Source organism: Aquarana catesbeiana, linkage group LG08 (genome assembly GCF_042186555.1).
Source record: "Aquarana catesbeiana isolate 2022-GZ linkage group LG08, ASM4218655v1, whole genome shotgun sequence".
Taxonomy (NCBI): domain Eukaryota; kingdom Metazoa; phylum Chordata; class Amphibia; order Anura; family Ranidae; genus Aquarana; species Aquarana catesbeiana.
This window is the reverse complement of record NC_133331.1, coordinates 3,436,203-3,450,329: the sequence shown is the minus strand read 5'-3', so window position 1 is coordinate 3,450,329 and position 14,127 is coordinate 3,436,203. Positions and strand designations below refer to the sequence as shown.

General features: G+C 47.2%; 1 protein-coding gene across 4 annotated transcripts in view; it reads left to right on the top strand.

Moving 5' to 3' along the window:
* Positions 1 to 14,127, top strand: part of ATN1 (atrophin 1) — a 74,516-nt gene that overhangs the window by 45,617 nt on the left and 14,772 nt on the right. For all 4 annotated transcript variants that reach the window (XM_073595432.1, XM_073595431.1, XM_073595430.1 and 1 more), the window contains exons 7-9: positions 774 to 1,587; positions 7,796 to 7,939; positions 10,888 to 11,068. In XM_073595432.1, the coding sequence (XP_073451533.1) occupies positions 774 to 1,587; positions 7,796 to 7,939; positions 10,888 to 11,068 (1,139 nt within the window). The remainder of the gene's footprint in view (positions 1 to 773; positions 1,588 to 7,795; positions 7,940 to 10,887; positions 11,069 to 14,127) is intronic.

Genomic DNA, 14,127 nt, shown 5'->3' with positions numbered 1-14,127 from the left:
CGAATTTATGAATTGACAAATTTATGAAATTTCGAAAGAGAAATTTAAACTGGTTTCTGTTAATTTGGATATTTCCCAGTTAACGAATTTGTCGAAATTCGTTACAAAACTAATTCGGAGCGAAACGAATGGCACATGTCTAAAGTGTGAACCGAGCTGAAGAGTCTGTGGTGCCCAATGTAAGTCCTGCTGAATCTGGCGTCAGAATAAATATAATTTGTGGATGGAAAGTTCACTTTTTTGCCTTCTTTTTTTAATTGCTCGGTTCCAATTTTTTGGAAGTTTTTGGGGTTAATTTGGGGGTCATTTGCAGGTCAGTTGGGGGTCATTTGCGGGTCAGTTGGGGGTCATTTGGGGGTCATTTGGGGGACAGTTGGGGGTCATTAGCGGATCAGTTGGGGGTTATTTGGGGGTCAGTTGGGGTCAGTTGGGGGTCATTTGGGGGACAGTTGGGGGTCATTAGCGGGTCAGTTGGGGGTTATTTGCGGGTCAGTTGGGAGTCATTTGGGGGTCAGTTGGGGGTCATTTGGGGGACAGTTGGGGGTCATTAGCGGGTCAGTTGGGGGTCATTTGGGGGTCAGCTGGGGGTCATTTGCGGGTCAGTTGGGGGTCATTTGCGGGTCAGTTGGGGGTCAGCTGGGGGTCATTTGCGGGTCATTTGGGGGTCAGCTGGGGGTCACTTGCGGGTCAGTTGGGGACCATTCTTTCATTCAGGTCTTCATGCAGAAATAAAAAAAAAATTGATAAAAGTTTTTTTTTTTTGTCTTTTTCAGAAACTGGACTCTCGTCCTCACGACTGCCCCCAGCTATGCCCGCAGCAGCCTCCCCATCACCCTTCCTTAGCTTTGCCCTCCCCGTCCTCCGCTCCCTCACGCCCCCCTCACTTTGAGCCACCGGGAGCCGTGGCAGCCGTGCCCCCTTACCTGGGTCCCGACACCCCGGCTCTCCGCACACTGAGCGAATACGCTCGCCCCCATGTACTGTCGCCAGCTGGACGAGCCCCCCAGCCCGGTCACCCCCAACACCACCCTTTTTACTTACCCCTCGGAGACCCGCTGCTTGCCTACAACCTCCCCGCCGTCTTTGCCAGCGACCCGAGCCGCGCAGAACGGGAGCTGCGAGAGAGGCTGAAGCCCGGATATGAAGTCAAACCCGGAGAGCTGGACCAGCTTCACCCAGCGACCCTGCCGCTTCCACCGCCACCGCCGCCGCATCACCCCCCGCCTCCTCAACCGCCACCCTCAGCCGCCGGAGTACCTCCTCAGATGGGACTGCACCCGGCCTTCCCCTACCACCACGGGCAGCACGCGCACCAACATGCCCTCGAAAGGGAAAGGCTGGCGCTGGGGGCCGCCGGCGCGGGGCCCGGGGCCGGGCCGGGAGGGGCCGGGGCTGCAGGAGCGGCCCGAGGGGAACTGTCCTACGCCGAGCGCCTTGCTGCGGAACGGCAGCACGCCGAAAGAGTGGCGGCTCTGAGCGGAGACCCCCTGACCAGGCTTCAGATGCTGAACGTGACCCCTCACCATCATCAGCACTCGCACATTCACTCGCACCTACACCTGCACCAGCAGGACGCCATCCATGCAGGTGAGATGGAACTTCTACTTTACACTTTATTAAATGATAAAATGATAAAAATGACCGAAAAGGAAACTAAAAGCTTAAATCAGCAATGTCTTCTTCACTCAGGAGGTATCTGCTGGTCTTCTGTCCACAGGAGATCCAAAAATAAGGGGGGATTAGGGCTCATTTGTGGTTATTAGGTGGAAAAACGCAAAATATGATTTTTTTTTTTTAATGCAAAATGCAAAGCCCCCACCATGTAAAAAAGCAGCATTGTAAGTAAAAAAATAAATAAATAAAATATTAGTAGGAAAATTTAGTAGGTGGTTTCAGGGCCGGATCTAGTCTATATGATCTGGGGGGGGGGGCAGGAAAAAAGTTAGGGGGCAAAATGTCAACCAGGCGTGCGACTCACTGACAGGTTATTCCATAGTGTCATGACCCGGGAAACACTATCAGAACCTGTGTCCCCCTTATATCAGATGTCCCTATCAGAGTCCCCCTTTATTTCATGACTACTCGTCAAGAGAGCCCCCTTATATCAGATGTCCTCATCAAGTGTGTCCCATTACATAATGTGTCCCCATCAGAGTACCCCCTTACTTTAATGTGTCCCCATCAAGAATGTCCCCTTACATCAGTTGTCCCCATCAAAGTTTCCCCTTACATCAGATGTCCCTATCAGAGTCCCTTCTTTACATTATGGCTACTCATCAAGAAAGCCTCCTTACATGAGGTGCCCTTATCAAGAGTGGCTCCTTAAATGAGGTGCCCCCATCAGAGTGTCCCCTTACTTCAGGTGTCCCCATCAGAGTACCCACCTTTCATCAGGCGTCCCCATCAGAGTGTCCCCTTACATCAAGTGTCCCCATCAGAGTGTCCCCTTACATCAAGTGTCCCCATCAGAGTGTCCCCTTACTTTAATGTGTCCCCATCAAGAGTGCCCCCTTAAATGAGGTGTCCCCATCAAAGTTTCCCCTTATATCAGATGATACTATCAGAGTCCCCCATTACATCATGGCTACTCATCAAGAGAGCCTCCTTATATCAGCTGTCCCCATCAACAGTACCCCCTTACATCAGGTGTCCCCATCAGAGTGTACCTTTTACATCAGGTGTCCCCATCAAACGAGCCCCCTTATATCAGGTGTCCTCATCAGAGTCCCCCCCTACATCAGATGTCCCCATCAGAGTCCCCCCTTACATCAGGTGTCCTCATCAGAGTCCCCCCTTACATCAGATGTCCCCATCAGAGTCCCCCCTACATCAGATGTCCTCATCAGAGTTCCCCCCTACATCAGATGTCCCCATTAGAGTCCCCCCTTACATCAGATGTCCTCATCAGAGTCCCCCCTTACAACAGATGTCCCCATCAGAGCCCCCCTTACATCAGATGTCCTCATCAGAGTCCCCCCTTACAACAGATGTCCCCATCAGAGCCCCCCTTACATCAGATGTCCTCATCAGAGTCCCCCCTTACAACAGATGTCCCCATCAGAGCCCCCCTTACATCAGATGTCCCCATCAGAGTCCCCCCTTACATCAGATGTTTCCATCAGAGTCCCCCCTTTAGCAGATGTTCCCATCAGAGTGTCCCTTTACATGGAGGTTCACCAGAAACAAGATACAAGGTAAGGTTGTCCAAGGGACCAGGCATGGAGCTGTCTAGCATCTTAGGTGGCAGAGTGAGAAGAGCTACAGCCAGACACCACAGGGGTCCCAGGTTCAGATCCTGACCTTGACAATCTTCTATGTATATACCTGCAGTTGTGAGAGTCGAGTGTCTTGCGTTATGCAACTTTGGTTCCTTGGCAGACAAAGCACTCCTCTAAGGCGGTATCTCTCTGTGGTGATGGGTACTAGCTTGGTCGTAGTTCCTGTGTGTTGTTTTTTTTGGGTGGATACCACCATATGTATTCTCCTCTGACGACTGAGGAAGCAAGCGTTGTGAAACGTTTCGAGACTCTAGATTGGGGTTTCTCAACCAAGGTTCCATGCAAGCCTAGATTCTTTCAGAGGTTCTAGAGGTTCCTTGAGCAATTTCTGCCTCTCAGATAAGTTCCCACTGACACCATTCATCTTTATAGCTATCTGTAGGGGGGTAATTCTTCCCAATGACCACAAGAGTAAGGAGCATTCTTCCTCATTTTTAGCAGGGGTTCCCTGAGACCAGAAAGTAATTTTAACGGTTCCTCTGCGTTAAAAAGGATGAGAAAGACTGTTCTAGATAGAAAACATTGGAGTAAGTAATTTTGTGTATTTCCCTTAATAAGTGATGTAAATTATATACAGTATGTACTAATGTGAGCGAAACATGTTTTAACAGTATTGCAATTATATATATATATTTATTTTTTAACCCTAAAAAAACTTTTGCAATGGTTCAACGTTAGAAGAAAAGGTAAAATGTACCTACACTCCGGATCTTGCCTGCGCTGCCTAGGCCAGTGGTTCCCAAGAAACGGGTTCAGCCACCGCCTCCTACTAGGCCTTGAGGCAGCTGCAGGTCCCCTAACCTCCAACAGTACCTCCCAAGATAGCCTGCAGTGCCTCTCAACCCCCCTGTTCCCCCCAGGCTCCCTGAGAGCCCTCAGCCTCCACAGTGCCTTCCAACCTTCCACAGTGCCCCCCCCCCCAAATCACCCACAATGCCACACAGTGCCCTCTACTCTCCATAGTGCCCCCAACCTCCAACAGACTCCCGACAGTGACCCTGCAAAGCCCCCAGCTTCCTGGAGAGACCCCCAGCTCCCTCTAGAAACCTCATCCCATATGAGGCCACCAAGTCTGTTACAAAGTCCCCTAACCCCCTCTCCAGAAGCCCCATCTAGACCTTTCCAGCCTTTCAATTCATGTTTTGTACTCCTTTACTTTTTTTGCTTCAGTATAAACTTCTCTTTTTTTACTGCTGGGGACAGGGAGGTTTTTGGAAGAATTTACTGGACCCTCATAAGACCACTGGCCTAGGCTATGGTGACGTCAATGGCCTTCAACCAAGTGTAGCACCCTGACATTTAGGCAGCGTGGCTATTAAATTTATCTGCTTAGTGATAGTTGCCTTGGCCAATTGCTAGGAGGTCAATTGATTTCGCCCTAATTCTGGAATTGCTGCACTTCTCTCTTCTGTCACTAGATGGCCGCGTATCTGGTGACATTAGCTAAGACAAGTGCATTGCAAGGACAGACTAGTAATGAGTGGGGTGTCTCAGCCAATGGGCAGGGATTTTCTTGGGTCCCTTGGCCTGCTGGGTGAACCTATTTATTGGGTGGAGTCAGGTAATCTGGGTTTCTGTGCCAGCTGGATGGCTGTCTGGGTGGAAGTGTGTTGTAATGCCCCAGGTTGCTAGGCCATAAGCCTATCCCGGGGACATCTGGCTGTTAGGCTGCCTGAGGGGCCTATCCAGAAGCAAGAGAGCAGCGCAGGTTTGGGCTTGCAGTCCAACCAGAAGTAACGGTTCTGCCGGGCCGGGGAACCAGTTGTGGTTGGAGGTAGAGGGAGAAGCTGTCACTACTAAGGGACCAACCACCTTGTTACTGGAGATCACAGTGAGTGAGCTGAGGCCAGTACCAGAGCAGTCTTCTCGCCAGCCGGGGACGGTGAAGTGGGAAAATGTCAGCAAGCAAGTGCCAAGCCAGGGACCCAGCGGGACAACAGAGGTGACACTTGTGGAGTGCCAAGCCAGGGACCTAATGTGTCAGCAGGGATGAAGCTTGAGGAGTATCTGTGAGTGCCAAGCCAGGGACCCAACGCGTTGGCAAGGGTGTAGCTTGAGGAGTATCTATGAGTGCCAAGCCAGGGACCCAACGCGTTGGCAACGGTGTAGCTTGAGGAGTATCTGTGAGTGCCAAGCCAGGGTCCAGGCAGGGACGCGGGGGTGACGCTTGAGGAAGATACTGAGCGTGAAGATTGGAAGAGCTCAGGAGATCCATTGGCACGTGGATCAGTAAGTCTAGTGAAAGACTGAGGGCTCAGTGGAAGTGGAAGTTCTACAATAGGAGATTGTAGAAGAAGTGAAGGAGTTCATTGCAATCTTTGTTAGAAACTGTTAAGGCTGTTTCCATAGGAGACAGCAGTCCTACCTATGCAGATGTGGTGTCTGGATAGATTTCCCTGCATGGCTGTCTTCCTATAGAAGCCTCAGAGTCTGCCAATTAACATTGCATCTACTTAAGGATGTCCTGGCCCCAACCCTCTCTCCCACAGTTCTGTTTAAGAGAAAATAAATCTCTTTGCATTCAAGAAGTGTCTGGCGCCCATCAATCTACTTTGCATTGCACCCACCATGCCTTGTATTCCGCTCTACACAGAAGGATGTCAGTGGTCCCTGACTCTGGAGGTCACAATTGGGCCTGGAGAGGCCCGGGACTTTGCTACACAAGATTCTAGGAAAGCCCAAATCTCATGAGAAGACACTCCTGTAAAATATGACAAGAAATAATAAATGGCGCATAAAGGATACTGACCCCTCAGCCCGATATTAATAAAAAACAAGGAACACAATGATAAAATGTCCAGAAGACCATATGGATACAAGTAGTTGTGAGAAAGTTCAATTAAAATACATAAAGGGCAAATAACTGTTACGTGGTCCTGGTTCATATAGAGAATGTATGTGGTACTTAAGGCAGCTCCCCAGGACATAGATCTCTGAAATCGCAAAAAAGGGGTAGATAGCGGGGCGCCAACTAAGTGCAGCATTGTATTTCTCAATAAATGTATCTTTTTTAATGCTGCACTTATTTTTAGACATGTGCACTGAGAAAAAATTTGTTCGTTTTAGTTTTTGTTTCATTCGTTTTTTTGCTTTTTTCGGAAATTCGAAAATTTGGAAATTCGCTAATATGTAAATTTGGATTTTCAAACTTCCGAATTTCCGAATTTGTGGTTCTTCGAATTTCCGATTTCTGAATTTCGAATTTTCGGATTTCCGAATTTTCAAATTTAAGAATTTCGTTTTTTCGAAATTCGGAAATTCGGAAATCCCAAAATTCGAAATTCAGAAATTCGAAAAGTAGAAAATCTGAAAAGAAGAAAGGAAATCTGTAAGTTTTGAACTAACTATTAAATGATAGGTATTGGAATTTCCTTTCAAATTTGGCTGTTAGTGAACATAAGGAATACAAATTTATCTGAAGTTACGAATTATCCAAAATAACGAATGCCGCATCTAAACAAATGAAATGCAACAAATTAATAATAAATAATAATAATAAAAAGGTTTTATTATTATTATTGTTATTTATTATTATTAGATCGTTACGTTCCATTCGTTTAGATGCGGCATTCATTATTTCAGATAATTTGTAACTTCAGATAAATTTGTATTCGTTACGTTCACTAAGGCCTCTTTCACACGGGGCAGATCAGTCATGATCCGCCCCGTGAACATCCGCTTGCTCAGCTGGGATCGCTCCGCCGATCCCCGCTGAGCAGGAAGATGACAGGTGCATCGCTGCACGCTGTGCAGCGACGGACCTGTCAGAGCGCCGCTCTCCCCTATGGGGGGATCGGATGATGACGGTCCGTAGTGTCCGTCGTCATCCGATCCGATCCGAAAACGGAGGGAAAAGTAGGTTTTTCCTCCGTTACACTTTTCGGATCGGAGCGGGGTCGGATGTCAGCGGACATGTCACCGCTGACATCCGACGCTCCATAGGGATGACTGTATGTCCGTTTTTCATCCGAAAACGGATGGATGAAAAACGGACATACGGATCATCCGTGTGAAAGAGGCCTAACAGCCAAATTTGAAAGGAAATTCCAATACTTATTATTTAATAGTTAGTTATTATTTCGAATTCTACTGATTTTCATTCTTTTTTTCAGATTTTTGAATTTTCGGATTTCCTAATTTCGAATTTCCGAATTTCGAATTTTCAGATTTTCGGATTTTCGAATTTTTGAATTTCCGAATTTTCAAATACCGAAAATCCGACAATTCGCAAATTCGAAATTCGGGAATTTGAAAATTCGGGAATTCGTAACTCGGAAATTTAGAAATTTGTAATTTCGGAAATTGAAAAATTTGAAGATTCAGGAATTTCGGAATTAACGATACAAGTGGGTGGAGCTTCTTTTTTTTTTTTTTTGAAAATTGATACTGTTGCTTTATATTATGTCATGATTGTATCCATGCAGATGTGTAAAGTTACGGAAGGGTCCATTGTAACATGCTGGGGGGGGGGGGCTGTGGCGTGGTTTCTCCTCACACTCTGCCTGTCTGTCTTTCAGCCTCTGCCGGCGTTCACCCGTTGATGGATCCGCTCACGTCGGGGTCCCACCTCACACGGATCCCGTACCCGGCAGGCGCTCTGCCCAACCCGCTGATGCCCCACCCTTTGCATGACAGTGATGTCCTCCGGCAGCAGATATTCGGTGAGTGATGGGAGGAGATCAAAGCACCGTCTACGGGGTTTGGAGCAGTTGAGGTGCCACATCTAAAGAGGTTAAAGTGTCAGAATGGGGGGGGGCACTATATACGTAAAGGGTACCGGTTAGAAGAGAGAAGGGAGTATGTACTTACCTTTCCAGAGGTCTCTTTATTGATGTGCTGCTCCTCAGCTGCTAAAGGAATTTGTTAAATTTAGTTTTGTTTATTAATTCTCTAACGAATTCCGAATTTTTGGAATGATTCGACTTCGGATCGGTGGAAAAATGATCGACTGATTCTAATACTGTGTGAAGAATAGCTGGTTGTTAGGGAACCGGGAAGCCAACCGCCGCGTCCTTAACAACCGATGACTCATCAGCTGTCAGCGGGCTTCTCCACTGACAGCTGAATGTAAACAAAGGAATGCCGGCAAAGAAAAATAAAGTAAAGAAACAGCATGGGGTCCCCCCTAGGGCCTGCTATGGTATGGAACCTCACGCCAAATTTTTTTTTTTTTTTTAAACGGCATTGAGTCCCCCCCCAAATCCATGCCAGACCCTTATCTGAGCATGCAGTCCGGTAGGTCATAAAAAGGGGGGGGGACAGGCGAGCAACACCCCCTCGCTTCTGAACCATTCCAGGCCATGTGTCCTCAACATGGGGGGGGGGTGTTGATGGGGACAAGGGCCTCTTCCCCACAACCCCGGCCCAGTGGGGGGGGGTGACTTATTGGAATCTGGAAGCCTCCTTTAACAAGGGAGCCGCCAAATTCCCTCCCCCCTCCTCTGTTAATGATTATGTTAATGACTCCTTAACAACCAGCTATTCTTCACACAGAATTCAAATCGATCATTTTTTCAACCGATCTGAATTTGAATCGTTCCAAAAACGTGGAATTTGTTAGTAAGTGAATAGAGGAAACAAAATTAAACTAATTGCTTCTAAAGGCCAAACACATCGGAGGGGTTCACTCTCAGGGCACCCAGCTAAAAAAAAAAGATTTTACCTAGAAGTCTCTTTACATTTTCATGAGGATTATATATATATGTACAGTATCTGACAAAAGTAAGTACACCCCCCCCCAGTGACATTTGTGTAAATCTTTTCTTCTATCTTTTCATGTGACAACACTGAAGAAATGACACTTGTCTACAATGTAAAGTAGTGAGTGTACAGCTTGTATAACAGTGTAAATTTGCTGTCCCCTCAAAATAACTCAACACACAGCCATTAATGTCTAAACCGCTGGCAACAAAAGTCAGTACACCTCTAAGTGAAAATCTCCAAATTGGGCCCAAAGTGTCAATATTTTGTGTGGCCACCATTATTTTCCAGCACTGCCTTAACCCTCTTGGACATGGAGGTCACCAGAGCTTCACAGGTTGTCACTGGAGTCCTCTTCCCCTCCTCCATGATGACATCACAGAGCTGGTGGATGTTAGAGACCTTGCGCTCCTCCACCTTCCGTATGAGGATGTCCCACAGATGATCAATAGGGTTTAGGTCTGGAGACATGCTTGGCCAGTCCATCACCTTTACCCTCAGCTTCTTTAGCAAGGCAGTGGTGGTCTTGGAGGTGTGTTTGGGGTGGTGATCATGTTGGAATACTGCCCTGCGGTCCAGTCTCTGAAGGGAGGGGATCATGCTCTGCTTCAGTATATCACAGTACATGTTGGCATTCATGGTTCCCTCAATGATCTGTAGCCCCCCAGTGCCGGCAGCACTCATGCAGCCCCAGACCATGACACTCCCACCCCCATGCTTGACTGTAGACAAGACACACTTGTCTTTGTCCTCCTCACCTGGTTGCCCCCACACACGCTTGTCACCATCTGAACCAAATACGTTTATCTTGGTCTCATCAGACCACAGGACATGGTTCCAGTAATCCATGCCCTTAGTCTGCTTGTATTCAGCAAACTGTTTGTGGGCTTTCTTGCACATCATCTTTAGAAGAGGCTTCCTTCTGGGATGACAGCCATGCAGACCAATTTGATGCAGTGTGCGGCGTATGGTCTGAGCACTGACAGGCTGACCCCCCACCCCTACAACCTTTGCAGCAATGCTGGCAGCACTCATACGTCTATTTCCCAAAGACAACCTCTGGATATGACTCTGATCACGTGACCTCAACTTCTTTGGTGGACCATGGCGAGGCCTGTTCTGAGTGGAACCTGTCCTGTTATACCGCTGTATGGTCTTGGCCACCGTGCTGCAGCTCAGTTTCAGGGTCTTGGCAATCTTCTTATAGCCTAGGCCATCTTTATGTAGAGCAACAATTCTTTTTTTTTTCAGATCCTCAGAGAGTTCTTTGCCATGAGGGGCCATGTTGTACTTCCAGTGACCAGTATGAGAGAGTGAGAGCGATAACACCAAATTTAACACACCTGCTCCCCATTCACACCTGAGACCTTGTAACACTAACGAGTCACATGACACCGGGGAGGGAAAATGGCTAATTGGGCCCAATTTGGAGATTTTCACTTAGGGGTGTACTGACTTTTGTTGCCAGCGGTTTAGACATTAATGGCTGTGTGTTGAGTTATTTTGAGGGGACAGTAAATTTACACTGTTATACAAGCTGTACACTCACTACTTTACATTGTAGACAAGTGTCATTTCTTCAGTGTTGTCACATGAAAAGAGAGAAGAAAATATTTACACAAATGTCACCGAGGGGTGTACTTACTTTTGTCAGATACTGTACATGGTCTTTCCAGGTATGGGTTAGTCATTAGCATGTGGTCCTTCCCGGTACAGGTTCAGCATGTGACCTCCTTCCCTTCCTCCCAGAATGCAGTGCAGTTGACAAAGTAACAGATTCCCTGAAGGCCACGCCTCTAATGTTTCGGTAGATTAGACCCTCCCCCTTCCCCCCTCCCCCCCAGCAGTATCTGAACATTCTGGTGGTACCGATATATGAGATGAACTGACGGTCTCTTCTTTCTATCAGCCTCCCCCTACAGAGACCTCCCTTCCTCCCTGTCCGCCCCGCTCTCCGCCGCTCACCAGCTGCAGGCCATGCACGCGCAGTCCGCGGAGCTCCAGCGTCTGGCCCTGGAGCAGCAACACTGGCTGCAAGCCCATCACCCCCTGCAGGGAGTGCCCCTCCCCGGGCAGGAAGACTACTACAGGTACAAAGCAACCGCTCACTGTCCTGCTCCACCTCGTCATCCCAGGAAATAAAAAAACCAAAAAAAAAAACAAATCTCTGATCTCCACGTCTCCATGAATTTATTTAGATAATTTACATTTCCAGAAGGGCAGGTATTACACCAAATCGGAAACTTGGATTTTACTCCTTTCCTGGACTATCCTTCACAGAAGTGTTCCTATTGGTTGCCTCCTCCCCTATGTGTATGATGTCATGGAGTTGTCAGGGAATATTTAGTAGCTTCCATCCACACAAGAACTGGTACAGTCGGCTAAACCTGAACTCCAAGCAGATATAAAATACAACAATTAATAGAGTTCTGTAATTATTATACATCATTAAAGGTTTTATTTAATCCAAGTAACTGAATCTGACTTGGTATCAGCCCAATACAGCAGAGCTCAGACTGGAGGGGGGGGGGGAGAAAAGGAGCACAAGGAGCGAATTAGATGTGCAGAAACATGCTGACAGGAGGAGAGAGCAGAGAGACAAGCTCATCTGTCTGCTGCTTCTCCTTTCACTGTCCAATCACAGGCTTGGGGAGGGACAAGACCTGTGTAAGTAGCTGAATCTGACCTGGTATCAACCCTGTGCAGCAGAGCTCAGACTGGGGAAGAGAGAAGCGGCACCAGGAGCAAATTAGCTGTGCAGAAACATGCTGACAGGAGGAGAGAGCAGAGACACAAGCTCATCTGTCTGCTGCCTCTCCTTTCACTGTCCAATCAGAGACTGGGGCTGGGAGAAGACCTGTAAGTGTTACTAAATTCAGGGCCGTCTTTAATATTGATTGGACCCTGAGCAAATATTTTCCTGACCCCCCCCCTCCATGCAGTTTTGCTCTCCACCTGCCTGCACACCGTGGACTGGGGTGATGAGGGGACCCATCAATTGACAGAAAATTCCTAGGGATCCTAATACTCCTGGGAACAGTGGCAGTGCTGGGGGGAGGGTGTGAGCAATGCTATTTTTTTTTACTGATTATTAATATAAAGAGCAGTTTCAATACTGGCCACCAATGTAATAGGAGTTTACACTGACCACTAATGTAATAGGGGTTTACACTGACCACTAATGTAATAGGGGTTTACACTGACCACTAATGTAATAGGGGTTTACACTGACCACCAATGTAATAGGGATTTACACTGACCACCAATGTAATAGGGATTTACACTGACCACCAATGTAATAGGGATTTACACTGACCACCAATGTAATAGGGGTTTACACTGACCACCAATGTAATAGGGATTTACACTGACCACCAATGTAATAGGGATTTACACTGACCACCAATGTAATAGGGATTTACACTGACCACCAATGTAATAGGGATTTACACTGACCACCAATGTAATAGGGGTTTACACTGACCACTAATGTAATAGGGATTTACACTGACCATCAATGTAATAGGGATTTACACTGACCACCAATGTAATAGGGATTTACACTGACCACCAATGTAATAGGGGTTTACACTGACCACCAATGTAATAGGGGTTTACACTGACCACTAATGCAATAGAAGCATTCACAGTAACCACCAATGTAAGGGGGGGGATCTTCTCATTGGCCACTAGTGTGAATGAAAGGATTGTACACCAAGCCCCGATGTAATGAGAAGATTTACAATGACCACCAATGTAAAGTGGATTTACACTGACCACTAATGTAAAGGGGATTTACACTAATGTAATAGGAGCATTCACAGTAACCACCAAGGTAAGGAGGGATTTACACTGACCACCAATGTAATAGGAGCATTCACAGTATCCACCAATGTAAGGAGGGGGGATCTTCACATTGGCCACTAGTGTGAATAAAATGATTGTACACCAAGCCCCAGTGTAATGAGAAGATTTACACAGACCACCAATGTAAAGGGGATTTACACTGACCACTAATGTAATAGGAGCATTTACAGTATCCACCAAGGTAAGGAGGGATTTACACTGACCACTAATGTAAGGGGGACCTTCACACTGGCCAGTAGTGTGAATGAAAAAATTTGAACACCAAGCACCAATGTAATGAGAAGATTTACAATGAACACCAATGTAAAGTGGATTTACACTGACCACTAATGTAAAGGGGATTTACACTAATGTAATAGGAGCATTCACAGTAACCACCAATGTAAAGAGATATTTACACTAACCACCAATGTAAAGAGATATTTACACTGACCACTAATGTAAAGAGATATTTACACTGACCACTAATGTAAAGGGCATTTACATTGACCACCAATGTAAGGAGGGATTTACCCTGGCCACCAATGTAAGGGGGGCCTTCACACCGGCCACTAGTGTGAATGAAAGGATTGTACACCAAGCCCCAATGTACAGAGAATATTTACACTGACCACCAATGTAAAGGGGATTTACACTGACCACTAATGTAATAGGAGCATTCACAGTAACCACCAATGTAACTGAGACATTCAGCCTGCGTTCACATTAGTGTGTGTCCGGAACGCATGCAAAATCGCTTTCCTGACACCACAGAAACGTGTCGCCCTTTAGCAGATACACGGCAGTGCCATCATTTGTTAATAACGCCCTCACGCATCTGCTGACATGTGCTGTGGCATCGTGTGATTTTGAATAAATGTTAGGGACTTTCTTCCGCATTTCTAGCGCATAGATCAGCCCTACACGTGACCTCCATTTTTCTCCACCCTGTCAGTACACCTTTGCCTCCTAAAACCCCTGCTGACCTCTCTGCGCCCCCAAACCTCCCCCATCCTCTCCACTCCAACCCTCCACCCCTTTAATTCTACCTGCCTCCTCTGCTCATCTTTGCACCCACCTTCCTTACCTCTATACATCCCCTCCTTGCTCACCTGTGCACCCCAAACTGTAATTCCTTCTCTACCTACCTCTGCACCGCCCACACTACCCCCCCCCCCCCCCCCCACACTAATATGCTTACCTTTGCAGAACAGGCTGATGTTAGGTTGTAGGCAGGACTTTCCATCACGCCCCTTTACCACCCCGGTGGGCAGCATTCAGTATAGGTGATGGTGGAATGGAT